This window comes from Salmo salar, chromosome ssa28, assembly GCF_905237065.1.
Source record: "Salmo salar chromosome ssa28, Ssal_v3.1, whole genome shotgun sequence".
Lineage (NCBI taxonomy): Eukaryota > Metazoa > Chordata > Actinopteri > Salmoniformes > Salmonidae > Salmo > Salmo salar.
The window spans coordinates 11,618,700-11,644,477 of record NC_059469.1 but is presented as its reverse complement, the minus strand read 5'-3'; the positions used below and the strand labels follow the sequence as shown (position 1 = coordinate 11,644,477).

The window sequence follows — 25,778 nt, the reverse complement described above, 5'->3', positions numbered from 1 at the left end:
ACATAGGACAACGATTGTGTAGATGGTTTTCCCCCTTTCCTACCTTGTGATAAATGCTTCCTCCTTTCTTTCCTCCCCTCATCCCTCTCTCCTCTCCTCCTCCAGTCCCCAGTGAGCCCGGTCGTCTTGCGTTCAACGTCATCAGTCCAACTGTCACTCAGGTCAGCTGGGCGGAGCCTGCCGAGACCAACGGTGTCATCACCAACTACGAGGTCCTCTACACACCCATCAATGACCACACAAGTGAGTGGCCAATCAAATCGAAGAATCACCGAATGCCTCTTAATGCCTGTGCTTCTAAGACATTCTAACACGTACATATGAGAAGTCAGTCATTTAATGGGATCTCTGTGTTCTCCTCGTCCTTCTCCTCGTCCCTCGTCCTTCCCCCTGTAGAGCCGATGGGTGTAGCTAAGAAGGTTAAGATAGACAATCCTAAGAAGAGGATGTTGCTAATTGAGAACCTGCAGTCGGCCCAGACCTACTGCTATAAGGTCCGGGCTAAGAACAGCGTTGGCTGGGGTCCATTCCGAGAGGCAACCATCAACCTGGCCTCACAGCCCGTCAGACCCATGTCCAGTGAGTTCCTCTATGGCACCGCGTTGCTGTTTTGTGGAAAATAAATCCTCAAATGAACCAATGAAAACCAACTGTCGCTGCAGCCCTCAAGGACCGGAATTGTGCTGTCTCCTACTATAGAATACTATATTGAATTTGATACTTTTAGCATGACCATAGCTTCCTGTTTGAGTCTCCTCCATCTCTCCCTGCAGTCCCTATCATCCCAGACATCCCAATAGTGGACGCGGAGGCGGGGGATGAGTACGACGGCTACCTGATGTACAGCAGTGAGGTCTTGAGGTCGCCAACAGGCTCCAAGAGACCCAGTGTCTCAGACGAAGGTGGGTACGCACAGACTACGCCACCTTAGCTGGCTCTCAGGAGCCTGTCTCTCTGCAGCCTACCTTCAGTGGCGTACTGTGTGTTGTGGTTTTGTAGTGTGTTTTCAGTGGATCCCATGAAGAATAGCTGTTGCTAAGTAACAGCTAATGGGGATGAAGCTCACTGTTTTAGATGTATGCATATTGGGGAGTAGCCCCCTCATTAAGCCAGTGAGCTTCACTGCTCTGTGAAACCAAGTGAATGCAGACTGGATAGGACAGGACTGTTATAAATGGGGTCCATGCAAAGAAAGATATGTCTACACATCTTCTGTAGTCCAGTCCTCTGCTCACTGAAGGAGAGAGGGAAACAAAATAAAAACAGAAAAGGTCTTAGAGTGTCATGGTCAAGGGGCTTACAAATACGAGGGCCTCCTCCACCCTTCTCGCTCTCTTTTTGCACTCTTTCTTCTTTCTCTTTCTGCCTCTTTCTTCTTTCTTTCTCTTTATTTGTTTCGTTCCTTCCCCCCCCCCTCTCTCTTTCTCTCTACCGAGGTGTCTTTTAAGAAACTGACATTTATTTTACATCTCATGATATCATCAGAATATTTTCGTCTTCATGGCTTTGGGTTCTATCATGCCAGTCTTCATACCAGTCTTCATTTTCTTCTTTATGGCTTTATCGTGCCAGCCAAACCTCTCCTACCATTGATCCAAACTGCAAAGAAATCTGTGATTGCTGAGAGCCTCCAGACATCTGTAGTTGTAGATATCACCGAAGCTACATACATGCTGCCTCCTCCTCTTCCTCCTTCCTCCTTCACTCCTTCCATCGCTCGCCCTTTCACCAATCACCACGCTTCACAAAAACAACAACTGCCATGCAAACTATCAATCCAGACCATCACCCACCCACCCACCCTGCTTGCTTCTCCCCTCCATAACAAGGCTTTATCAAGTTGGTGGGTTCCAAGCTGGACCTGCGTTCGGTGTCCTGGAAGAGGCATGTGGATGTGATCCCCTACCACCTCAGCACAGACACAGACACCAGCACTGACGAGACTCCCCGGGCCAGTCGAGCACAGACCCCATCCCTGAAAGGTGAAGACCACCTACCTGGAGTGCTAGACAGCCAGACAAGACAGATAGATAGACAGCATGCCAGCTACTGCGCATGGCAGCCACCAACCTCCAATGCAGCTGCAGTGCCCCCTTATCATCTCCTCTCTGGCTATGCAAAATATGCACGATCGGGGATCCTTTAAGATGAGCCTGAGTCTTCAGATTGCTAATCATCAGCATGCGCCATTCCACAAATCTGCCATCTGCCCTGAAACTGCAACCTGGTTCTACTCTTATCCCTACCCCTGCTGCACCCCGCGACCTTCCACCCCAAAGAGGGTTCCAGGCATCAACTGCCCCACCTCCAGTTGATGATCGTGGACAGGCTTTTCCAGGTGCCTGTTTGTCTCCTCTGTCTGTCCTCTTTACACCTCTCTGTGGAGAGAGACCCTGGAAAGGAGGCAGCTTGTAAAGCTTGTATAAAGGCTTTTCATGGGTGTGAAGGTGGTGATAGCAAAAATATGTCCCTGTGTGCAGTCTGAGGTTGTAAGGTGGCCATTTCTCTTGCAGTTCGTTGTGATTTGTTGCCATCGATGCACTTGAATCAATTGTTTTGGTTCCAAAATGTTTGGTTTGGGTTATGTTGGGTTCCAGAATGTTTGGTTTGGGTTATGTTGGGTTCCAGAATGTTTGGTTTGGGTTATGTTGGGTTCCAGAATGTTTGGTTTGGGTTATGTTGGGTTCCAGAATGTTATTGATGTTCTTTATGTTCTCCTCTCACTTCTCCTGCTCTCCTCATCTTTGTCTGTCAGACCAAATGAACGGGAGGTGGGAACAAAACTTCCTGTTCCCCGGGGGAAATAATTCCATGTCGCGCAGTGCCAATATGTCTTCTTCCAGCTACAGCCAGCTGTCTCCCATGTCCACCCTCAGCTCCAACCACAGAGGAGGGGCCGGGGGTTCCATGACTACGGATTCCTCCACAACATACCTCTCTGGACAAGGTACGGATGGATGCAGATTCTTTCTAAAAATGTGTCAGCTTTTGAATCTTTCTGTTGACTTATGTATGATAGTGACAAGAAATTCCAGCTGGCTTGTCTTCACCAGAACAGTAGCTACACTATACAGAGTTCAGCAAACTTGGAGATTTAGAGTTTCAATGGGCAACGTGTTGACACTGAAAGTTCGAAAGGCATTGCACTCAGAATGCATGCTAGAATTCTATGGTTCTGTATCCATGTCTCTGGTGGTCATCATTGTTCTACTCCTGTCTTTTCTTCTCCTCTCCTACAGGAGGAAACTCGCTCTCCCGCACACAGATTATCGGGGGCGGGATGCGCACAGAGAATGTTGTCATGAGAAAGCGGTCAGAGAACAGAGGTTACTATGAGTATGACGACAACATCCGAGACTCCATCGTCATAGGAGACCTGTCCAGTGGATTGTCGGGATACACAGACGGCAAAAGTAAGATTAGTTGAAGTTGAGGCATATTTTGAGATAAAGAGCCGATCATTTACGATCCACACTGACACACGTCCCCGGTCACAGGCATATTTCACCGAGCCACTGAGATGAGGTCTTTGACTATGAGGCTTTTGCTGAGGAAAATGCCACTGCATAGTATTTAGATATTTCTGTCCTCTACTATTGAAAGCTGGGAGAAGCTTATCTGTTTGCCTGTAGCAGTCGGGGCTATAAATGTCAGATATACACATCATCTGCAACAGGTTTACTGAGGAGATGCATGAGGCGGATGGCTTGGATGTCAGTTATCGATTATTGGGGCTGGTGGCTGTACAGGGCTATGCAGGAGCTATGGTGACTGTCGCTCTCCTCTTCTCTCTTCTGTCGCTCTCTCTCCTTCGATCCTCTCCCCTCCCTTGCCTCTTTCTCTCCCCTCACTGTGCTCCTTCTCCCACTCCTTCAATTCCCTCCCTCTCCTGTCCTCCTTCTCTCGTCCATTTGCTCCCTTTTTGCTCGCTCCCTGCGTTCTCAGGTACATATGGCTTCAGCCCCACTCAGACACAGTACAGCTACAGTATGTCTCAGGTCTTGCGGGGCAGGACCCAGTCTGAGGATGTCAACGATGCGCTACTGAATCTGGACAGGGTGCTCCAGGGTGAGTCCGTCTGCATGCAGCACACACAGAGCTGTCCTCTCTCACACCACTGGGACTATAGCAGGGCTTAAAGCTACACCGTGGGTTCATAGTAGGACTTACCACGCCCATTGCTGGTTTGAGAGGAAGGCTTGGTGTCGCTAAAGCTGTTTTTTGCTGTGACATGTTTGGTTTAGGGAAAGTTCTCTCTTTCTCCCTCTCTCTCTCTCTTTAGTTCTCTCTCTCCATCGAGATCACTCCCCGCTCACTAATCCTATCTTACCTAGTAACTGTCACTGTAACCCCTGTAATTTACTTGACTCCACTTAACCCCTAACCCCTGACCTCTCTTTCTCCCCCCACCTCTCTCTGTCTGTCTCTATCTCACTGACCTCTCTCTCCCCCGTCAGACTCTCGTTTGGCCCCTGGGGTCCCTGACACCCCCACCAGGTTGGTGTTCTCTGCCCTGGGCCCCACGGCCCTGAAGGTCAGCTGGCAGGAGCCCCACTGTGATAGGGATGTGCTGGGGTACTGTGTCCTCTACCAGCTACTCAATGGAGGTATGGACCCATGATGATTTGCGTCACATTGTAAATACATGGGGTTTTGTTGATGTGCGGAAGAAGAATGTTGTTTTTCACTTGTGAACATAGTTCACAGGTTTTTATTTACTAGGATTTGAAGAAATGTGTCTTTAACACTTTCCTTAACCCTGTCAACTTATTTAGATCTCAAAACCTTGTCCCAGCATACCTTCAAACTTTTTCAGCGGGGACCCCATGTTTTCAGCCAGAATTTCTGGGGACCCCATTTTTTGCACAATAACTTCTCGTGACCCCACCCCAAATATAATGACACAGGCTTAAAATCGGTAAATTCCGATTTTTACTTCAACAAATAACATTAAATTCATTACATTTTCATCTCTTATCAAAATGAAAATAAACCAATAAATACATTTACTCATAAAAAAAAAAAAAAAATTTAAGTATCTTTCTCAAAAATGTTTGTATATTGTCCCATACAATAATCTGTACTCTTAATTTTTTGTTCCAACCCCCCCCCCCCAAAAAAAAACAATTGGCAACCCCACTGCAGTTCCCCCTTAGTGGGGTCGCGACCCAGACTTTGAGTACCACTGCTCTACAGTAATCAAAGCCCTTTGTCTCTCTCTCCAGGTGATATGAAGCGCATAGACGTGTCCAGCCCAGCAGAGAACTCTGTGGTGGTGCAGGACCTGCTGCCTAACCACTCCTACCTGTTCAAGGTGAAGGCTCAGAGTCTGGAGGGCTGGGGACCAGAGAGGGAGGGAGTCATCACCATAGAGTCAGCCGTCAACCCCAACAGCCCACTCAGTCCAATGCCAGGTAATCAGCAATACATCTCTGTCGATCCATTTTTATCAACACTCCTTTGCTAGCTAATTCACACCTGACCTCTGTCTCTCTTTCTGTTTTACTCTATATTTACTTTACCTCTCTCCAATTCCCTCTTTTTATCTTTAATCTCCTTTGTCCCTTCTTTACATCTTCCTATTTTTTATCTTCCTCTCTCTCTCTCTCTCTCTCTCTCTCTCTCTCTCTCTCTCTCTTTCACTCTGTCTCTCTTTCTCTTCCTCATTCTCTCTCACTCACTCTGTCTTTCCCCCCTCCAGTTTCTCCCTTCACTCTGAGCACCCCCAGTGCTCCAGACCCCCTAATATTCACAGCTCTGTCCCTTACCTCTATCCCCTCTAACTCCCGTTCTCCCCCTCTCCCTCAGGTTCTCCCTTCACTCTCAGTACCCCCAGTGCTCCAGGCCCCCTGGTGTTCACAGCTCTGTCCCCCGAGGCACTGCAGTTGAGCTGGGAGAAACCCCGCAAACCCAACGGAGATATCCTGGGCTACGTGGTCACCTGTGAACAGCTGCACGGAAGAGGTGAGACTGAGCGCTGACTCCAAATCAGATTTGGGGGATTTTAGAGCTTTTTGTCCACTGTCATTTGCTAGGATCTATACATAGGCATGCGATCAACAGAGACTTTGAATATCACAAATGTCAATTACTCTTCTATTTTGCTCATCTTCAGGTCTTCTTGACTTGTTATGGACAATGCCAGCAAATGACCATTCACTTTCATAGTCATATTTGTATTCACTTTAATTTCATATTCTAATCCCCGCCTCCCTCCTTCTCTCTCTCTCCCCCCTCCAGGTGACATGCGTTCCTTCCAGGTGAGCGGTAACAGCGCTGAGACCAGTCTGACGGTTCCGGACCTGTGTGAGAACATGCCATACAAGTTCAAAGTTCAGGCCAGGACGACCCAGGGCTTCGGGCCCGAGAGGGAGGGCATCATCACCATCGAGTCTCAGGATGGGGGTAAGAGGACGGAGTCCTACAACAGTCTTTTTTTATCCAGGGTTTTTATCTAGTGTTTAAATTGAAATGAATAATGTGTCGGTACTCACTTTAAATTTACCATACTGGGTTTCATATTTAGAAGCCGATATTCTATACGTTTGTACATTTGGAATGATATTGTATATATAATTCTCTGTCTCTCTTTTTCCCCTTCTGTAGGTAGCACGTCTCAAATAGGTGGAATAGGAGGTATGTCTCAACTAGGAGGCCTAGGTGGTATGTCTCAACTAGGAGGCCTAGGTGGTATGTCTCAACTAGGAGGCCTAGGTGGTATGTCTCAACTAGGAGGCCAAGGTGGTATGTCCCAAATAGAAGGCCTAGGAGGTATGTCTCAGTACAGCAGTCAGTCCTTGACCAAGAGAGGTGTGTTCCAACTGCCGACAGAGGTCAGCACCCACAGCAACGTCACACACACCATGATCAACGACCCCTACTTCTCAGGTATCAATTGAATCTCTTTATCTCTCTCTCTCTCTCTCCCTCACACACACACACGCAGACACACACAGTGTCTCTCTCGCACGCTAACTCCCTCTCCTACCCCTAGGAGACGGTATGATGATGACATCCCAGCACACAGAGACCAGCGGCATGGTAACACGTCATGTGACTAAGGAGGTGGTCCAGAGGAGCATGCAGGTGGCCGGTTCCAGCAGCGTCACTAAGAAGGTCGAGAGGTCGTTCTATGAGGCCTGAGGTCAAAGGTCAACAACAAGATGGCGGTGTCCCTGGGGCCCGACACATCCTCCTCACCTCTGTTACAGTGGATCCTGTCCTGTCCTGCCCTCTGTCTGACATGGGATTAATTTCATTATTTTGTTTATAGTTTTGTCTCTTGTTTCTATTTTGTTGAAAACATTTTACATTCAAAGAACTACCACCCCCACAGAGGTCTTGTTGGAAGTTTGTAATTTTTATACACAATACTCATGGCTCCCTCTATTGGTTCTAGCTGGTATTACACCCAGAGGCTTTAGATTAGGCTATTACACTGTCTGAGGTCGTATCACAATAGTTTAAAGTAGAGCCTGCACAGGTGTTAATATCTCTTGGCAGAGATTAGCTGAGAGATAATGGAGGGAGAGTGTGTACAAGTGTTTATACTGGCTGGCTGCTAGATGTCTTGCAAGATGGCTGCAGTTTGTTAAATTGATTACATTTACATTTTTTTTTAAATTATAGTCATTTAGCAGACGCTCTTATCCAGAGCGACTTACAGTTAGTGCATTCATCTTAAAATAGCTAGGTGGGACAACCAGTGGCGGTTCTAGACCATTTCAACTGCGGGGGCCAAGCTGGGGCCAGTTGTACTGTTAAAGGGGCCAGTTACATTAGACGTTATTGTTGTCATATCGTTTTCTTCACTGCATTGCAGGCATTAGCAGGTAAAAGACCATGTTCATAATCATCATCGTTGCCACTGTCTAACGGATGTAAAAAAAGAACGATAGCAAAAATGTGTTTTGTAAAAATGATTTCATACTCCACATTTAGGGGTGCCACAAGGGGGTCCAAAATTGTTGTCACAGGGGCAGTGCCCCCCCCCCCCAGAACCGCTAGTGGGGACAACCACATATCACAGGTTGTCTCATCTTTGTAGCAACCGCCTGCCAGTACACTTAACTATGTTTGTTTGTAGGGGCTCATAGAGAATTGCATTATTAGATTGTTGGTGATACTCGCAGTCATTACTATTACAAACATGAAATATATTAGGCTGACGTGTTTTCTTTGTCAGAAGAGATTGAATTGAAATGTTGATGCCAAATACTGTATTGCGATGTATTGTTTGTGTAAAAATATGTTTCCTATGGTTTTGCATATTTCTTTTTTTTGTACATTTTCCATGCTGAACAAAGTTAAAGAGATTCTCTGGTACTTGTGTATACTTTTTAGCCAGTAGTTCTGAAGGTAGCGCTCACAAGCCAAAAGTGGTCCCCAGAAAATTCCGTACTATATCACATATCTGCAGATATGTGCACCACGTCATTGCTCTCTCTCGTGCACTGCTGTGTGTGCTATCTTGCTATCTGTCACTCAGATGGCGAGGGGCTGAAGCTCATTGGCTGAAACTCGCCCCACATGGGGCAAAATGTAGAGAAAATGGAGCCGCACAGCTTCCAGAAAACAGTCGCTATCAAATTAGGAATTTTGTGGCTAATTGAGATAAAACAGTAATTCTGCTCATAGATTATGCATGTATGAATTACACATGGACACATCCAGCCCAAATCGGGAGCTTTAAAAAATACTTACTAGTCGCCAAAGTTCCGGAGCATGTCTTTAATAAATCCATAATGCAGATATAACATCATAAGGTATTTCCATGTAACAGTATTTCATACTTTAAATGTTTATCTCATTACTGTATAATTGTTTTAAAAAGAGTGCTTCGGTCTACAAGCATGTTATGCCTAACTAATATATTCTAGCATAGATAGAAAACTTGGTCCTTATATTTCAGAGGGATATGTTTTGTGACAAAAAGATTGTATTCTCTTTATAATGTATTTTTACACCTATGCTGTGCTTTGTTTCAATTCTAAATACTGTCCATTGGTATACTGTCTATTGTAACAAGTCCTTACACTTAGTGAAATATATGGCGAAAATAATTATACTGGTCGAATGTAGAAGTTGAATTTGATTAAAAAAAATACAAATTAAAGTCATAATCATATTTCATAAATATACCAAAAATAAATGTTTATACTTTGTCATTATAGCTATTCATGAATTACTTCGTGTAACGTTGATACAATAATCTGTTTGTTTTTATATCTGGCATGTCCATTTTATGGCATTTAATAAAGATTGAATATGAACCTCAATACTATAGTTGCATTTCTATCTATTCTCATAACCTTTGTAGACCACAAACCGGCAAAACAGATCTTTGAAAATGTTGTTCATTTATTGATGACTGAAAAAAAGCATTGTTCACACCATTATACACACGGTCAATATCATACCGCAACTTCCAAAAATATGCTGATACGCATTATGAGACTACTGCATGCTGTCTTTCTTCTGTGCGCAAACGCTCACTGAACTACATCATTTCAACTACATGGGATCTTTGGGTAATTTGGGCAGCACTTTCTTTTACAGTGTCTTTATACCATGAAATACTATGGCAATTTAACAACCAATACATATAGTTACCACTTCATTTCCAGATGGTATAAACTGGTATGAAGGCACTTTAAAAGAAAAAGTGTTGGGAGGGGTTAATGATTGCTCTTCAACCCTTGTCCTGAGGAGTGCAGGCTTTTGTTCCAGCCTAATTCGAACATACCTGATTTAACTAATCAACTAATCATCAAACCATTGAATAAGGTGTGTTAGGGCTGGAGTAGAGCAAAAGCCTGCACTCCACTAGCCTGGAATTGACACGGAATATTGCTACGTTTACAATATTAAGGGCTCGATTCAATCAGATCTGCGCTAGCCGACACCGGCATAGCTGTTGTTCTGACGTTTGTCTGAGGTGGAACCGTGTTAGAACGGTCAAATTCACAAGCGGCTCCCAGTATCATACCTATCGTGAACATTGCCATCCCAATGCAGCCTTGTTTACAAGTTCGAACACTGGAATGTGTGATGTAATCTACACATTGATTAAGCTCATAGAAATCCTCATTATTTCATTGAATGATTTTCAGTTTGAGCTTCATTACTTATGTGCAGTCATCACTTTCTCGTTCTGAACGTCTAACGTGAGTGGGACGGGTGTGGCTTCATGACAATGACTATGAGCAGCTGCTCACCGATTTGACAGCTCCAATGCAGTTACAACGCCGACACCGCCAAAACATCAGCTATGCGGGCGTCAGCTATCGCGGGTTAACGCTTAATCGGATTGAATCGAGCTTTAAGTGTGGATTCTAGGCTAGCTCTCCAGGACCAGTTTTAAAGATGCTGTGATATGTTATCTAAGCACTTAGCTTAGCACCAGAGACAGGGTCCAGGGCAGAGGCAGGGTTCCCTGGTCTGTGCTGACCTGATCACCAGACCCTTCACCACCTCTACAGTCCCAAACACAGGGAACAGTCTCTCTGTGAAGGTCTCGTTGAACGTGTAGATGTGGGACCTCTTCTCCACGTTGTAGAAGGAGAGCTGGCCTTGCTCATAGTCCAGGTAGACCCCCACCTTCCTGGGGACCAGCATCTGGGCCAGCGGGGTGGAAGGCACCGTCAGGGCCTTGAGGTCTGAGCCCCTCTCCAGCCGCAGGGTGAGGTAGCCCGTCTTTGTGTTGAGGGAACTATAACCCTTCCTTTGGGCAGAGGCTTTAGCCACTCCCAGCCGCCAGTCCCGGTCACCCACTTCAACTTCCCAGTAATGGCGCCCAGAGGTGTAGCCCTCGTTTCCCAGAGCGCACCACCAGCCATCGAAGCGACACGTGCAGTTAGGGATGTCTCGCCGCTCCAGGCCACAGCACATGCGCTTGTCGTCGTTGGAGAGGATGAGGTCAGGGTTGGCTGTCTTGGGGTCAAGGGTCACTTCCTCTGCAGCATCACAGATCCAGTTCCATACTGAGAAAAAAAGTTGTTAGGGTGAGAAATGGGATGACTGTATTTACAGTTTCCTTTACTCCTCAATAAAGCATGAGTCCAGCATGAGATTCACATACCATTATGGGGAATGTAGCGGGCTGCATCTGAAAGTGTAAACAAAACTGTGGTTAAAATACTGTTAAAGTTAAATCTTAACTCATTTTCTGTTACGTAACTGCAAAGGACTCATGTATGTTTGTCCATTCCTCTGGTGTCTACTGGAATTAGTTATTTCTTTAATGTTTTATCAGTACCAATTGGCAGCACTTCAAGTGATTCATCAACCATTCCAGCAAACATGCCCACTAAGACTGTGTTTAGACAGGCAGCCCAATTCAGATCATTCTTTTTACTAATTGGTCTTTTCACTAAAGAAGGTCTGATGTGATTGGTCAACAGACCAATTCATGGAAATAAATATCAGAATTGGGCTGCCTGTGTAAACACACCCATTGGCACAATGTGGGCCCAATGCGGGCCAAAATATTGGCCCCATGTAGGCTGCCCACACTGGGCTGATGGGCAGCCCTCACTGCCTGAAATAAACCCATATTTTCCCAGAAAACATGCCCACACTGGCATGATGTCGGCCCGATGTGGGCTAAAATAATGGCCCTATTTGAGCTGTCCACCTTATACATTTGATCTATTATTTAACCCTCAAAGGAATTTAGTGAATGACAACTATCATACATATATTTTTTCAAGAGAAACGGCTAAGTTTCTCATATGTCACATGCACGTATTTTTAATTTTTTTGGCAGTGTACTAGATCAGAATGAATTTGCATCACACAACAGAACACTTAAACTGGAACCACCCTCTCAGTAACGGGTTACACAAAAATAACTGTGTGCAAACCATGCCCCCAAATATTCTAATGAACCCCCGCCTCTACATTGTGAAGTAACAGGGCTTGTTGTGGGATAGCCTGTGTTGGGCTTGGTTTGTGCTTGTTGTGGGATAGCCTGTGTTGGGCTTGGTGTGTGCTTGTTGAGGGATAGCCTGTGTTGGGCTTGGTGTGGGCTTGTTGTGGGCTAGCCTGTGTTGGGCTTGGTGTGGGCTTGTTGTGGGCTAGCCTGTGTTGGGCTTGGTGTGTGCTTGTTGTGGGATAGCCTGTGTTGGGCTGGTGTAGCCTGTGTTGGGCTGGTGTAGGCTAGCCCTGATGTGGGCTTGCTGTGGGCTAGTCCATGCTTGACTAGAGTGGGAATGGTGTGGGCTAGCCTGTGCCCACCTTGCCCTGATGTGATATCTTGACCACTGATCGATTATTACCCTTCATCAATACTTAGTGGCATAATCAAACTAGTCATCATCTCTCATTGTCACACATTGACACACCTGTGATCTCCAACATCTCTTTGTCACTGATTGCTGTTATACTTGTGTAAAGGCTAGATTTAATCAGATATGTGCTAGCTGACACCCTGTTGCTGTTTTTTTGGCGGTGTCAGAGGTGGAACTGCGTTAAGGTGCCCACATTCTAGGTTCGGTTGCTCCTAGCGGAACTCGGCTAGGCAAAGCGAACGTCTGTGCCTCGCATACTCCCTTAAAAGACCTTCGCTTGAAAAACGAGAAAAAAGCATCAATATTACTGTTTGTCCCTCTTTAGATGCTGTAGCAACAACATAGTCAATTACACTTCCTCAAAATACTCTGAATTAATCTAAGATCAATTAAGAAATCTGTAATACATTTTGACGTCTTAATCGCGCAATTTCACATCTAACAAAGATGTTTGGTGCAGTATTTCTCAAGTAAAAAATTGTGCATGAAAATTAGTCGTCTCTCGTTGAATGACAACAAACACTTCATTGAAGAATCCCGTCCATAGTTCCCACTCCGATTTCGGCTACCAAACTTCGACTTGCCTCAAGAAAAAATGTAATGTGCTCAAACAGCCCAACAAAATGAACTGCTGAACACCAAAATGGCACAAAATGTCTTCATAATACATGCGCAAACTGTTTCGACTGGGAAGCATGTGACAGGCTTTAGAGCTGTCAAATCCACAAGCGGCTGCCGACATTATATCTATTATTGACATTGCCATTGGCTGCACCGAGTCATATTTAGAAATCCCATGCAGCTGTGTTTACAAATTTGAACACTGGAATATAATCTACATCTCCATTAGGCTGATAAGAAACCTTATTATTTCATTTTATAATTTTCAATTTGAACATAATTATTTCTATATAGCCTACACTTTCTCATTCTAAACTTCTAACGTGATTGGGACGGGTGTGGCTTCATGATAATGACCACGAACACCCGCTCACCGATTTGACAGCTCCAACACAGTTCCACCTCCTGCACCACCAAAACAGGGCGTCGGCTAGCGCAGGTTAACGCATGACCTAATTGAATCTAACACTTTCTTGATGACTCCAACAAGTCAAAGCTCTACACACCAATCTTCTGACTCCTCTGTTTTCTGATCAGCCACTGCTTGGTTACGTCCTCCTGCAAACACAGAGGATAGGCTTGAGTGAGTTTATCTGTGTGATATGTATCTAATCAGGCACATGAATTGATAATCAGTTAGTTTACATTAACATTCATTTAGCAGACGCTGTTATCCAGAGCGTCTTAGTTAGTGTATTCATCTTAAGGTAGCTAAGACAGACAACTGCATATCAGTCGTAGTAAGCAAATAGTTTCCTCAATAAGTAGCTATCAGCAAATCAGTGCTAATAAGAAAGGAAAAGTGTGAGTGTTAGGTCAAGACAGGCAAGGGTGTTCGTTTTTATTATTTGTATTATAATTTTTTGTTGACTCATTGAAACTCACACACCTTGTCAGGGCTGTCTGCACTCAACACGACCCACATGACCAGCTCCATGGCTGGGAGAAGGTTCGGCAGACGCCCCCTCCTCCACTGGAACTCCAGATCATCCAACATCATCAATACGGGCTCACCGGGCCAGATAATGGGCTAGAAAGAGAGGGAAGTCAATATGGTTATTACTTTATATACTAAGAAACTAAAAGAGGGTAGGAGAGGCGGGATTTAGAGGGAGATGGCATCTTCTGTTACTGGCCTTTCTGAATTCAGAGCTACATTATACAGTAAGTCCATATATATATGGCACACGAAGGATAGGGGATTGTTCATCTTTGATGAGAGGCCTGGGGCCTGGCATCCAGTGGCATCCACCATTTTGTGGGGCCGTCCCAGGATCCCCTACTGCTTTGCTCTTGAGCTCAAAGGTAAAATACATCCCAAACACTAGTGGACTAAACTCTGCTCCTCAGCTGAACAGTTAAATTGGGATCTGCCCACCAAGATCTCTTTGTCATTCAATACCACTCTGAAAAGTTTAGATCCCATCTCTCCTACAATATCAGTCTGAAGAGCATGTCAGCATGTCAGTACTTTGCTTTATTTTTGTGTTTTTTGTTAAATGTCTACTCAGCCCACATGCCCACAAGCTCTATATATGTAATGTATACAATCACAATGTATTTATACCATAATCGACCCATTTTATGTAATGCCCACCGCCCTCATATGCCATGTCTGTTAAAATGTTTTACTTGGTTCTTCAATGATAGACGGAACAGATAAGGTTAAGTTTGAGTCTATACAAGTAAAGACCAAAAAAAATCAAACTTATCACATGGAATGTCCACAGGCTCCATGATGGGAAAAAACATATGGATCTCGAACACCTAAAGAGACTGGTCAGCAGATGTGTTTTTTTTTTGCAAAAGTAGAAATAGTTGACAAATTGAAATTGAACATTTAAAGAGGAGCTGGGTTGGAGAGGCCTATGCTGCCACCTACTGTATTAACAGCAGAGGTGTCGGCATCCTGATAAATAAGAATACACAATTTTCCCTTATATCCCAGCATATGGACCAAGAAGGCAGTTTTGTAATGTTGAATTGTACCTTACATGTTGAAAAATGCACATTGATTTCATTGTATATCCCACCAGGGGCACATCTGGTGTTTTAGATAGAATTCAGGCTATAGTAGATCAAATCCTGACAGGAACCATTATTTTAGCAGGTGAACTAAATCAGACATTTGATAAGATTGACAGCCGTAGTAATAAAGACGGTTAATTTAGGGAGCCTCCAAGAGGCTGAACATTTTCATCTCTACAAATGATTTACAGGACAACACAAGATCTACAACTCATCCAGAACGCCGCAGCCCGTCTGGTGTTCAACCTTCCCAAGTTCTCTCACGTCACCCCGCTCCTCCGCTCTCTCCACTGGCTTCCAGTTGAAGCTCGCATCCGCTACAAGACCATGGTGATTGCCTACGGAGCTGTGAAGGGAACGGCACCTCCATACCTTCAGGCTCTGATCAGGCCCTACACCCAAACAAGGGCACTGCGTTCATCCACCTCTGGCCTGCTGGCCCCCCTACCTCTGAGGAAGCACAGTTCCCGCTAAGCCCAGTCAAAACTGTTCGCTGCTCTGACACCCCAATGGTGGAACAAGCTCCCTCACGACGCCAGGACAGCGGAGTCAATCACCACCTTCCGGAGACACCTGAAACCCCACCTCTTTAAGGAATACCTAGGATAGGATAAAGTAATCCTTCTAACCCCCCCCCCCCCTTAAAAGATTTAGATGCACTGTTGTAAAGTGGTTGTTCCACTGGATATCATAAGGTGAATGCACCAATTTGTAAGTCGCTCTGGATAAGAGCGTCTGCTAAATGACTTAAATGTAAATGTAAATGTAAGATTGCTATTCCCAACTACAAAATACTATTCCTTCTCCTTCTCAAAGTAAGAAAAGCTATTCAACAATTGAGTACATTTTCTTTCTTTTTTTAAATGCACTCAACAACTTACTGGATAAAAACATTCATGACATAGTGATATTGGATCATTCTCCGGTATCATGCTTAATAACACAGTAATAGAAAATACATTTAGCGACAGAATTTGGAGAATGAACAGAGCGCATTTTCTGAACACAAATTATATTAAACACGTAAAAAATTTTTTTTGAAACTTTACCATTACAAATGTAAACATAGAGGACAGAGAAAAGCTGACACCTGATCTAATCTGGGAATCATTTAAGGTGTACATTAGGGGAATGAAAATCTCATACTCTGAAAAGGTTACATCTGATTGAAAAATTAAACTTAAAGAAAAATAAATCACTATCTTAGAAAAAATGTATCTGAACTTAAGCAGGAATACAATCTTTTACTTCTGAAGAGAGATAACTACAGGTTAAACTCAAATAAAGCATACAACTTAATGGCAAATAAACCAGGTAAATATCTTGCAGCTCTCATAAAACGAATACATGTTAAACCAGTTATAATTTTAAAAGATAAAGATACAAAAGCGGTATTTAGAAACAACAATGAGATTAATGACAATTTTAAAAGTTTCTATGAAAATGTATATAAATCAGAATGAAATAACAGTGTGATGGATCCTATGTCCTTCTTTGACTCAACAACTCTGAAGCAACTATCAGCAGACAAAAACAATCTTTAAAAACAGCGATCACCCAAAAATAAATATTAGATATTGTTAAAACATTTGCACAGAGAAAAGCACTGGAAATGGATGGCTTTCCCATAGAATTCTATTCTAACATTTTGGGATAAAGTAGCCCCCCTATCTACACAAGTGACAACACACGTCACTTAATTCAGTACATCTTAGTTCCATGTATCAAACCGTTATTTCAGTTATATTAAAACCAGGAAAATCTGGAGAGTCCCCTGCTGATTATAGACCCATAACTTTATTAAATTGTGACAATAAAAAAGCTTACAAGCAATAGAATAGCAAAAGTCTTACCAGACTTCTACATATCAATCAAACAGGGTTTAGTAAAAATAGACACTTACAAACAAATACAAGAACATGTTTCAGTTTAACACAACACGCAAAAACAAGATATGGATTCATCAATAATGGCTGTTGATGCAGAAAAGGCTTTTGATCGTCTTGAATTGCCTTTTCTATTAAAAACGTTGTAAGCTGTCAACTTTGCAGCTTAAATAATAAATTAAATTAAAATATTATATAAATGTCCTAAAGCAAAAATATACATGAATACAGTGCCTTGCAAAAGTATTCATCCCCCTTGGTGTTTTTCCTGTTTTGTTGCATTACAACCTGTAATTGAAATAGATTTTTATTTGGATTTCATGTAATGGACATAGTCCAAATTGGTGAAATGAAATGAAAAAAATACTTGTTTCAAAAAATTCTAAAAAATAAAACATGGAAAAGTGGTGCGTGCATATGTATACGCCCCCTTTGCTATGAAACCCCTAAATAAGATCTGGTGCAACCAATTACCTTCATAAGTCACATTATTAGTTAAATAAAGCCCACCTGTGTGCAATCTAAGTGTCACATGAACTGTCACATGATCTCAGTATATATACACCTGTTCTGAAAGGCCCCAGAGTCTGTAACACCACTAAGAAAGGGGCACCACCAAGCAAGCGGCACCATGAAGACCAAGGAGCTCTCCAAACAGGTCAGGGACAAAGTTGTGGAGAAGTACAGATAAGGGTTGGGTTATAAAAAAATATCAGAAACTTTGAACATCCCACGGAGCACCATTAAATCCATTATTAAAAAATGGAAAGAATATGGCAACACAACAACCCTGCCATGAGAGGGCCGCCCACCAAACTCACGGACCAAGCAAGGAGGGCATTAATCAGAGAGGAAACAAAGAGACCGAAGATAACCCTGAAGGAGCTGCAAAGCTCCACAGCGGAGATTGGAGTATCTGTCCATAGGACAACTTTAAGCCGTACACTTCACAGAGCTGGGCTTTACGGAAGAGTGGCCATAAAAAAGCCATTGCTTAAAGAAAAAAATAAGCAAACACGTTTGATGTTTGCCAAAAGGCATGTGGGAGACTTCCCAAACATATAGAAGAAGGTACTCTGGTCAGATGAGACTAAAATTGAGCTTTTTGGCCATCAAGGAAAACGCTGTCTGGTGCAAACCCAACACCTCTCATCACCCCGAGAACCCTATCCCCACAGTGAAGCATGATGGTGGAAGCATCATACTGTGGGGATGTTTTTCATCGGCAGTGACTGGGAAACTGGTCAGAATTGAAGGAATGATGGATGCGCTAAATAAAGGGAAATTCTTGAGGGAATCCTGTTTCAGTCTTCCAGAGATTTGAGCCTGTGACGGAGGTTCACCTTCCAGCAGGACAATGACCCTAAGCATACTGCTAAAGTAACACATGAGGGAAACATGTAAATGTCTTGGAATGGCCTAGGCAAAGCCCAGACCTCATTCCAATTGAGAATTTGTGGTATGACTTAAAGATTGCTGTACACCAGCGGAACCTATCCAATTTGAAGGAGCTGGAGCAGTTTTGCCTTGAAGAATGGGAAACAATCCCAGTGGCTAGATATGCCAAGCTTATAGAGACATACCCCAAGAGACTTGCAGCTGTAATTGCTGCAAAAGGTGGCTCTACAAAGTATTGACTTTGAGGGGGGTGAATAGTTATGCACGCTCAAGTTTTTCTGTCTTATTTCTTGTTTATTTCACAAGAAAAAATATTTTGCATCTTCAAAGTGGTAGGCACGTTGTGTAAATCAAATGATACAACCCCCCCCCCCAAAAAAAACGATTTTAATTCCAAGTTGTAAGGCAACAAGATAGGAAAAATGCCAAGGAGGTGAATACTTCCGCAAGCCTCTGTAATACATTATCTGATTAAATTGTTTTAGAAAGGGGCACAAGACAGGGATGTCCCTTCTCCCCCCTCCTGTTTGCACTGGCAAATGAACCACTGGCAGAAAGAATTAGACAGGACTCAAACGTAACAGGTATCAGTATTGTTAAACATACAATTATTTGCAGATGATCTCCTGATATACCTGACTAATATTGAAAACTCAATGCCCCTTTTTTTTTAAATATTTTCAGAATAATCAAAAATCTCAGGTTATAAAATGTACGTGGAAAAAACTAAATAATGGCAATAGGAAAAAGAAAAAGAACAACTCCCGATCTACAGCAATCCTTTAAGTGGACCACAAAAAGATTAAATACTTAGGATGCTTAATAAGTGACATTAAACAGCAAATATATAAATATAACTTTATTCCATTACTCAACAATATGAAAGCAGATCTAATTAAATTAAATAATCTTCCCAGAAATCTTACAGGTAGAATAAACCTCTTTAGAATGGCATGGCTGCCAAAGTTTTTGTATTTATTTTCAGTAATACCATTTAGCCCACCGATGACATTCTTTAAAAAAAGTATACTCGGTCCTAACAGACTTTATATGGGCCAATAAAATTCATGGAATAAAAGGGAAAGTTTTACATCTTCCTAAGTCTGAGGGTGATTTTAACCTTCCAGACTTTCCAGAATTGTATCAACTTGCTACCTAAGGCTTTTACTTGCGACATATATTTAAATTCACTAAAGAGGAACAATGAGTACATGTTAAAGATGCGCAAGCTCACCCCCAGAATATTTTTACATGTCTATTTACAAAGGATAAAGCTAAGAACATGAACAACTTTATAGTTAATAACACTATAACGATATGGAAGAAAATGAAATGTATTTTACAAGTACCAATATCACTTCCTAGAAACACAACCTTATGGAACAATCCTTGAATAGCTTTTCAGAGTTCATCAATAAATTGGCTCACATGGAAAACTAAAGGCACAGAAACCGTAAATGACTTGTTAACAGGAAATACATTTATTTCCATGACAGAATTAAAAAGTAATTCTGGACTGACCAATGTAGATACGTTCAAATACATGCAATTTAAAAGTTACATATCACAAAATGTATATTTCAAATATTTTAGACATTAGAGTAACCATGAGGGAATCCTATTTGAGTCAGAAAATGATGTTCATATGATAGGGAAGATATATAAATCCTTGCAGAGATCATATCTAAGTGACAATCTCTTACAAAAAATAGAAACTATTGGAAAAAATATTGTAAAAGAACTGATGGAGGGAAAGTCGTAGCATAACTAACGAAATTACATTTAATGAAAATGTACGCTTAATCCAATATAAACTAATGTATAGAATGCATTACACAAGAGACAAATTTTACAAATTCTACAGTACAACAACAGAGTCGTCTCTCAAGTGTAAAACTAATAATGACTGAATAATCCATGCTTTCTGGGAATGCTATGAAGTCTGGAAGTTGTGGGCGGAGCTCGAAAGTTGGCTGTCAGAAGTATTACAATGTAAACTTTCTTTTAATCCGCCTGTCTGCATATTTTAAGACATGGCATATGGGGTGTAGTGAGATACCCAATGGGCTAGACGATTCCTTTTTCCTCACTCATCTTGAAAAAACGTATGCTAAAAAGTTGGAAGTCAATGGACACAATGGAAAAACCAAATGATTTATTATTGAATTATTGAAATAGCATGGACGACCAAGGAGCTGCTCCTTAATTACAGAGGTGTCAGAGACGGAGGGATAAAGAGAGAGAGAGAGAGAGAGAGAGAGAGAGAGAGAGAGAGAGAGAGAGAGAGAGAAATAGGAATTGGAGCAAGAGTAAGTCTTTAATCAAATAGGTGTGACAGCCTTGGAGTCTGACAGCAACAGAAATAGATGGAGAGGGAGAGAGGAATACAGAGAAAGGGAAAGAGAAAGAAGGGGGAGGCCAAGGGATAACAACAACTCTAATAAGTTAATCAGTAAACTACTCGCTGTGCCAGAGAATAAAATTAGATAAAGAAGGACAACGTGTCTTTGTTAATTTGTCAACAACAAGTAGTAGTGTAGTACAACCACTTTAGTAATACACTGGACTCACAGGAGGCTGCTTGAGGGGAAAGTGGCTCATAATAATGGCCGGAACGGACCAAATGGAATGGCATCAAATACCTGGAAATGTGTATGATGTATATGATACCATTCCTCTGATGCCGCTCCAGTCATTACCACAAGCCCGTTTTTTCCAACTAAGGTGCCACCAACCTCCTGTCGTAGTGACCCAATCCCTCCCCTATTCCATACCTCTAGTTTGTTTCTGAGCTGGTGTGTCCAGTCCATGATGACCCGTTTGTGGGATGCCATGTCATACTCTCCACCTGTCTCCAGCATACACAACAGGTGACCTTTCCACTCCCTCTTCTCTGGCCAATCAGCCTGCAGCTCTGTCTGGATGCTCCTTGGCTGCGAAAGAAAAGGACATGGGTCAATAAAGAGATCATTAAGTAAAAACTACATTAACAAGTCTCACATCAAGGCCTGATAATAGTTTATCAACAAAGAGAACAATGACAAAGGATTGATTTCAAGAAATAAAGGCTTTTAAAGTAAAACTTAGTTTCACTTCCTTCAAATATGAGTGCTCACCTGTACTCTATTCTCCAGCACGGCAGCCCACTCCACTATGCATTCTCTACACACACTGGGAGGCCAGGAGTCTTCATTGGTCCAGATGTGGGCTAGGACATTTGACCTCTGCAAAGAGAGAGAGAGTTAATAGTAGAGAGAGAGCGGTTGTGTGCATGTGTGTGTGTTTGTGTATGTGTGTACCTGGCACAGTCTGTTGAGTTCCCTGGCCAGCTCCATTATAAACAGCTGACTCTCCACTAAAGGTTCTTTCTTCTCATTTGTCACTTTCTTACGAGACTCCTAGAACAGAGAGAGAGCAATGGATGAGAGAGAAAAAGAGGGAAGGGTAAAAAAAATCACTTGAAGCACTGCTACACAGATCAACCACAGAGGGGAAATGAACCAATCCTTTCTTTCTCTTGAGTACATCTTGACAAGAACAAATATCAGTACTATTATCCATTTACTACAGTGGGCAGTAATCTTGGTAATCTTAAACAAATCTACTTTAAAACAAAAGTATACACCTCACACACATGGTTATGGGCTTCAAAAAATGAAACACCTGTACCATATCAGATATACTGTAGAGTTGAAATGTATTGCTATTTTTTCATTATGAAATGATGAAAAATGCTAAATAACATTCCACCCATGAGGCCACTAGGTCATTTGACTGCAGGAAAGGGCGACGAGGTGTCTGAGAGTTGAGGTGTCTGAGAGTTGAGGTGTCTGAGAGTTGAGGTGTCTGAGAGTTGAGGTGTCTGAGAGTTGAGGTGTCTGAGAGTCGAGGTGTCTGAGGGTCGAGGTGTCTGAGGGTCGAGGTGTCTGAGAGTCGAGGTGTCTGAGAGTTGAGGTGTCCCGGGGTCCTACCTTGAGGCGGATCTTCATTTTTTTGGCCGGCTCGATGAGGAACTGGAGGCAGTCCTTCATCATGTTGGCAGCTGGGAGGGAGAGAGAGGCCCTGTGGCACAGTGATACACAGGTTTAATGATACACAGGTTTAATACGCTGGTGCAGTGATACACAACTTTATTATGCACTGGCACTCACTCTGTCAGTGCTAGGCCTGATTTACAGCTGACTGGGCTCCAATAGCACCTCAAATCGATGTGTGTGTGTGTGTGTGTGTGTGTGTGTGTGTGTGTGTGTGTGTGTGTGTGTGTGTGTGTGTGTGTGTGTGTGTGTGTGTGTATGTGACCAGGTGTTCAATGCATGTACCTAGGAGACAGCCACCTTACCTTAGGTCCAGGGCTAGCCCAACATTGGACTAAACGAGCTTAACGATACTCCTTAGTCCAAGAACCTTACATGTTCTGTTTAAAGGGCAAATTGGCTCTGGAAGCCAAAACAGCCACATACTCCATCTAAACAAGAATCGATTCTCAATTGCAGTATGGTTCTAGAAACATAAATCCCTCTGCTTTCATATCCTATCAAAATCATTTCACAAATGAAAAATACACACTTACTGTACACTGTTTAAACCTGAAAGATAAGGTCCTCATAAGACATGACATATAGGGGTGTAGTGAGATACCCAATGGGCTGCAAGATTCTCTTCTCATTCATCTTGAAAAAACATTTAAAAACGTGGAAATCAATTAATCCGCCATAATTAACACAATGGGAAAATCTAATGATTTATTATCTGAATATTGAAATAGCATGGGCGACAGAGCTAAAAACTAATTGGTACAATTTAAGGCCATGTGGCAAACAATAATGCAGGCACTAAGGACGGGGGTGTGAGCATGCGGGTCGGGGCAGAGGAGATGTAGTCGTTGTTTTTGTATGTATTTGGTGTAAAAAAATAAGTTATATATTTTTTAAGTAAATATTATAAAAAATAAAAAACCATAACGCAAGCGATGCATGTTAATGTTCAGACCGAACCTCTGGGCTAGTTCAGGGTCAGCTCAGTCATGACTCCCACGGTCAGCCAGTCAAGCAGATTACTATACGTTCAAGTTTTCTCTTTGTAGAAAACTACAAAGAGGCAAGCCTAAAATAAAGAGGTTAACTAACACAAGACAACTACAGAAACTGGCAGGCCTAGATGCGTCTGGTCACAGATTGTCTATCAATCCTGATTGCCACCACCTGTTGTGCTAATCAAGGCTTCCTGGCAGAGGACAGCCTTTGACCCGATTGGTGCTGCCACCTGGGGACGGAGTGTAGAAGTGTATCCTGGTAGTGTGTTGCCTAACCGTGTGCTAACACTAAACTATCCCCATATCGAAACGGTGTGTGTGTGTGTGTGTGTTGTGTGCGTGAGTGCGTGCGTATACTGTGCAACTTTTTTATCATTACATCGCAGTTGATATCCTCTGTGGGCTCATTGGAACGGCCTCACCTAAAACTGGCCTGGCTTGACGGAAAGAAAGAGAGAGAGAGAGAGAGAGAGAGAGAGAGAGAGAGAGAGAGAGAGAGAGAGAGAGAGAGAGAGAGAGAGAGAGAGAGAGAGAGAGAGAGAGAGAGAGAGAGAACCAGGAGTGCGAGGAAGACATAAACTGCAGAATGACATGTTTGTGTGGGCCTTGATGTCAGGCAGATACCCCATGGAGATGTAAAGCAGCAGCTGAGAGCGTTTTTCCACAGCCCACCGATCGACCGTTTGGCCCCAGTGGTGTTGAATCAGCAGCAGCCCCCTGGCCTGCAGTCTCCAGTTAGTTTGATGTACAAGAGGGTACCTTTTCTGTACTTTTTGTGACAGAGGCAGCAGGGGAAACGGGCCAAAAGAAGATGCAATTCATCAACTTTCCAATGAGAACACAGCAGAGTAACAATGATGCTTTGTGTTTGGAAATGTTGCCTACAAATGATTTTCACAGCTGGTTGGTTGTTAGGGTTATTTTGGAGGCACTATGCCATCACCTTATAATAACACCTTGAAAGGACTTATCCTTAATCAGGTGGAGTTACCCTCCTGTGGGGTTTTGTTCCAACCCTGCCCTAAAACAACAGATTCTACTAATAAGGTGATGCTCAGGAACTTGATTAGTTGAATTAGGTGTGTTATAGTTGGGTTGAAACGAAAGCCTGCATAACCAGTATCTCTCCAAGAGGAGGGCTGGCCACCACTGTTCTAACACCGTTTGATCAATAAGAGCCCCTTCCCCTTAGACCTGAACTTGTAACTTGTCATTTAGACTTATTGGTTTAGATCAGAATTGACAGAATAATTTAGGCCTACACGCCAATATTTATGCACCGTAGTACTACGCAAAGATGGGAGTTTTGAATGCGGCAGTTGAGCCACTGAACCTAAACGTGATTGTAACACTTTCACAACAGGTGAACCTGCGTCTTCTATTTCTGTGGTCAAAACAACAAGCCGGAGTAGCGCATGTTCAAAACGAGTGACTGGGACACGTGCGCGCACACAGTGACCGGGAGAGTCTACCGAGGACACATGCAGAACCCGTGCCACTAATCCGGTTAACGAATTAAACGGAGTTGAGTAAACTGTAATACACATAAAGCCAAATTTGTAAACACGAAAGGTAGTTTCCGGAATAACTTAGGCTATCTAGTTAATGGACACCTTTATCATTACGCACCTGAAATGAAAGTTGTATTAGGCTATGCATTAGGTGTATTGTAGATTGTAGTGGATTTGAGATAAGAGGAGATCCCGGATTATAATGTACCTGTCCCTGACCACAACCTTAATGACTTTCTATTCTAGGACACACAAGACAACACCTCTGGCCGGTAAGAACAGATTATCACAACAGAGTGGGCTGGAGGTTTCCTTTGGACTGGTTCCAACGCGTAATATCACACGAGTAATACCATTATGAAGCCAATATAATAAGAACATATATTGACACAATACTTCTGTAGCTGACCCGACCACTCCCCAGAGCTCACAGCGCAGACGTCATCAAGTAATAAAAACGATTCCACTTTCAGGGCGCAGCATGCAGAACGTTAAACAATTCTCCAAACATATCCAAACTCAATGTTGCAAGACTAGCTTGGATAATGCAACCATCATTTTATGCGTAAAGCTTGCGTCTACAGTAGCCTACATGGATTATTTTAGACATCGTGGAGAAACAAACAAGAAAACATTGCATTGAAATTAAGACGTCTGAAGCAGAAATACTTACCTATGGAATCCACAAGGAAATGGTTGTAGTCCAGAAAATCACGTAAATGTTTTCGGTAGTAGTAGGGCCTATGACTAACTACTGTTGTAGCCTACTCTGCACCTCACTACCGTTATACATGCGCCAGGCTCTATCTACTGCAACTGCATTGAATGAGTGAGTGAGTGAACTTATTAGCACCCCACTGTGCGAATAAAAGTTCGGGTGTTTCCGAAAATTGACGAATACAGACGAAACAGGTAGACATCTTTGTTGAGTCTTCACGCGTTTTGATAATTCACTTTTCTTTCCACAAGAGGTCGCCAGAGTATAGAATCTCATTTACAGCGCGTCAATTTG

General features: G+C 42.9%; 2 protein-coding genes across 6 annotated transcripts in view; one reads left to right on the top strand and one right to left on the bottom strand.

Moving 5' to 3' along the window:
• Positions 1-9,278, top strand: part of LOC106589476 (integrin, beta 4) — a 28,468-nt gene extending 19,190 nt beyond the window's left edge. For 3 of the 4 annotated variants that reach the window (XM_014179506.2, XM_045710105.1, XM_014179507.2), the window contains 12 exons: positions 106-243; positions 397-579; positions 774-902; positions 2,756-2,947; positions 3,240-3,413; positions 3,946-4,068; positions 4,458-4,607; positions 5,226-5,414; positions 5,809-5,964; positions 6,241-6,405; positions 6,607-6,888; positions 6,995-9,278. In XM_014179506.2, the coding sequence (XP_014034981.2) occupies positions 106-243; positions 397-579; positions 774-902; positions 2,756-2,947; positions 3,240-3,413; positions 3,946-4,068; positions 4,458-4,607; positions 5,226-5,414; positions 5,809-5,964; positions 6,241-6,405; positions 6,607-6,888; positions 6,995-7,143 (2,030 nt within the window). In that variant the 3' untranslated portion in view covers positions 7,144-9,278. The remainder of the gene's footprint in view (positions 1-105; positions 244-396; positions 580-773; positions 903-2,755; positions 2,948-3,239; positions 3,414-3,945; positions 4,069-4,457; positions 4,608-5,225; positions 5,415-5,808; positions 5,965-6,240; positions 6,406-6,606; positions 6,889-6,994) is intronic. The other variant, XM_014179508.2, reaches the window with a different exon arrangement.
• A 64-nt stretch (positions 9,279-9,342) lies between these two features.
• Positions 9,343-25,613, bottom strand: LOC106589475 (butyrophilin subfamily 1 member A1). 2 transcript variants are annotated; one of them, XM_014179504.2, is made up of 9 exons: positions 25,440-25,613; positions 22,195-22,285; positions 21,523-21,621; positions 21,340-21,447; positions 20,998-21,156; positions 13,801-13,941; positions 13,418-13,469; positions 11,081-11,107; positions 9,343-10,982 (listed from the first exon to the last, which is right to left on the bottom strand). In XM_014179504.2, exons 2-9 carry the CDS (start codon positions 22,255-22,257, stop codon positions 10,396-10,398), a joined length of 1,236 nt encoding a protein of 411 aa, XP_014034979.1. In that variant the 5' UTR covers positions 22,258-22,285; positions 25,440-25,613; the 3' UTR covers positions 9,343-10,395. The 2 variants fall into 2 exon arrangements, with proteins under 2 accessions (XP_014034979.1, XP_014034980.1); XM_014179505.2 differs by lacking the exon at positions 25,440-25,613 and adding an exon at positions 22,563-23,702.
• Between the last annotated feature and the right edge of the window lie 165 nt (positions 25,614-25,778).

What these genes read in the sequence shown, in the direction of transcription:
- LOC106589475 (XM_014179504.2), bottom strand. Translation starts at nt 22,257, where the DNA reads ATGATGAAGGACTGCCTCCAGTTCCTCATCGAGCCGGCCAAAAAAATG. An exon ending in GTGCAGACAGCCCTGACAAG is followed by an intron (nt 13,470 to 13,800) that starts GTGTGTGAGTTT and finishes CTGTGTTTGCAG; the next exon opens with GAGGACGTAACCAAGCAGTG. An exon ending in ACAGAGGAGTCAGAAGATTG is followed by an intron (nt 11,108 to 13,417) that starts GTGTGTAGAGCT and finishes TTACACTTTCAG; the next exon opens with ATGCAGCCCGCTACATTCCC.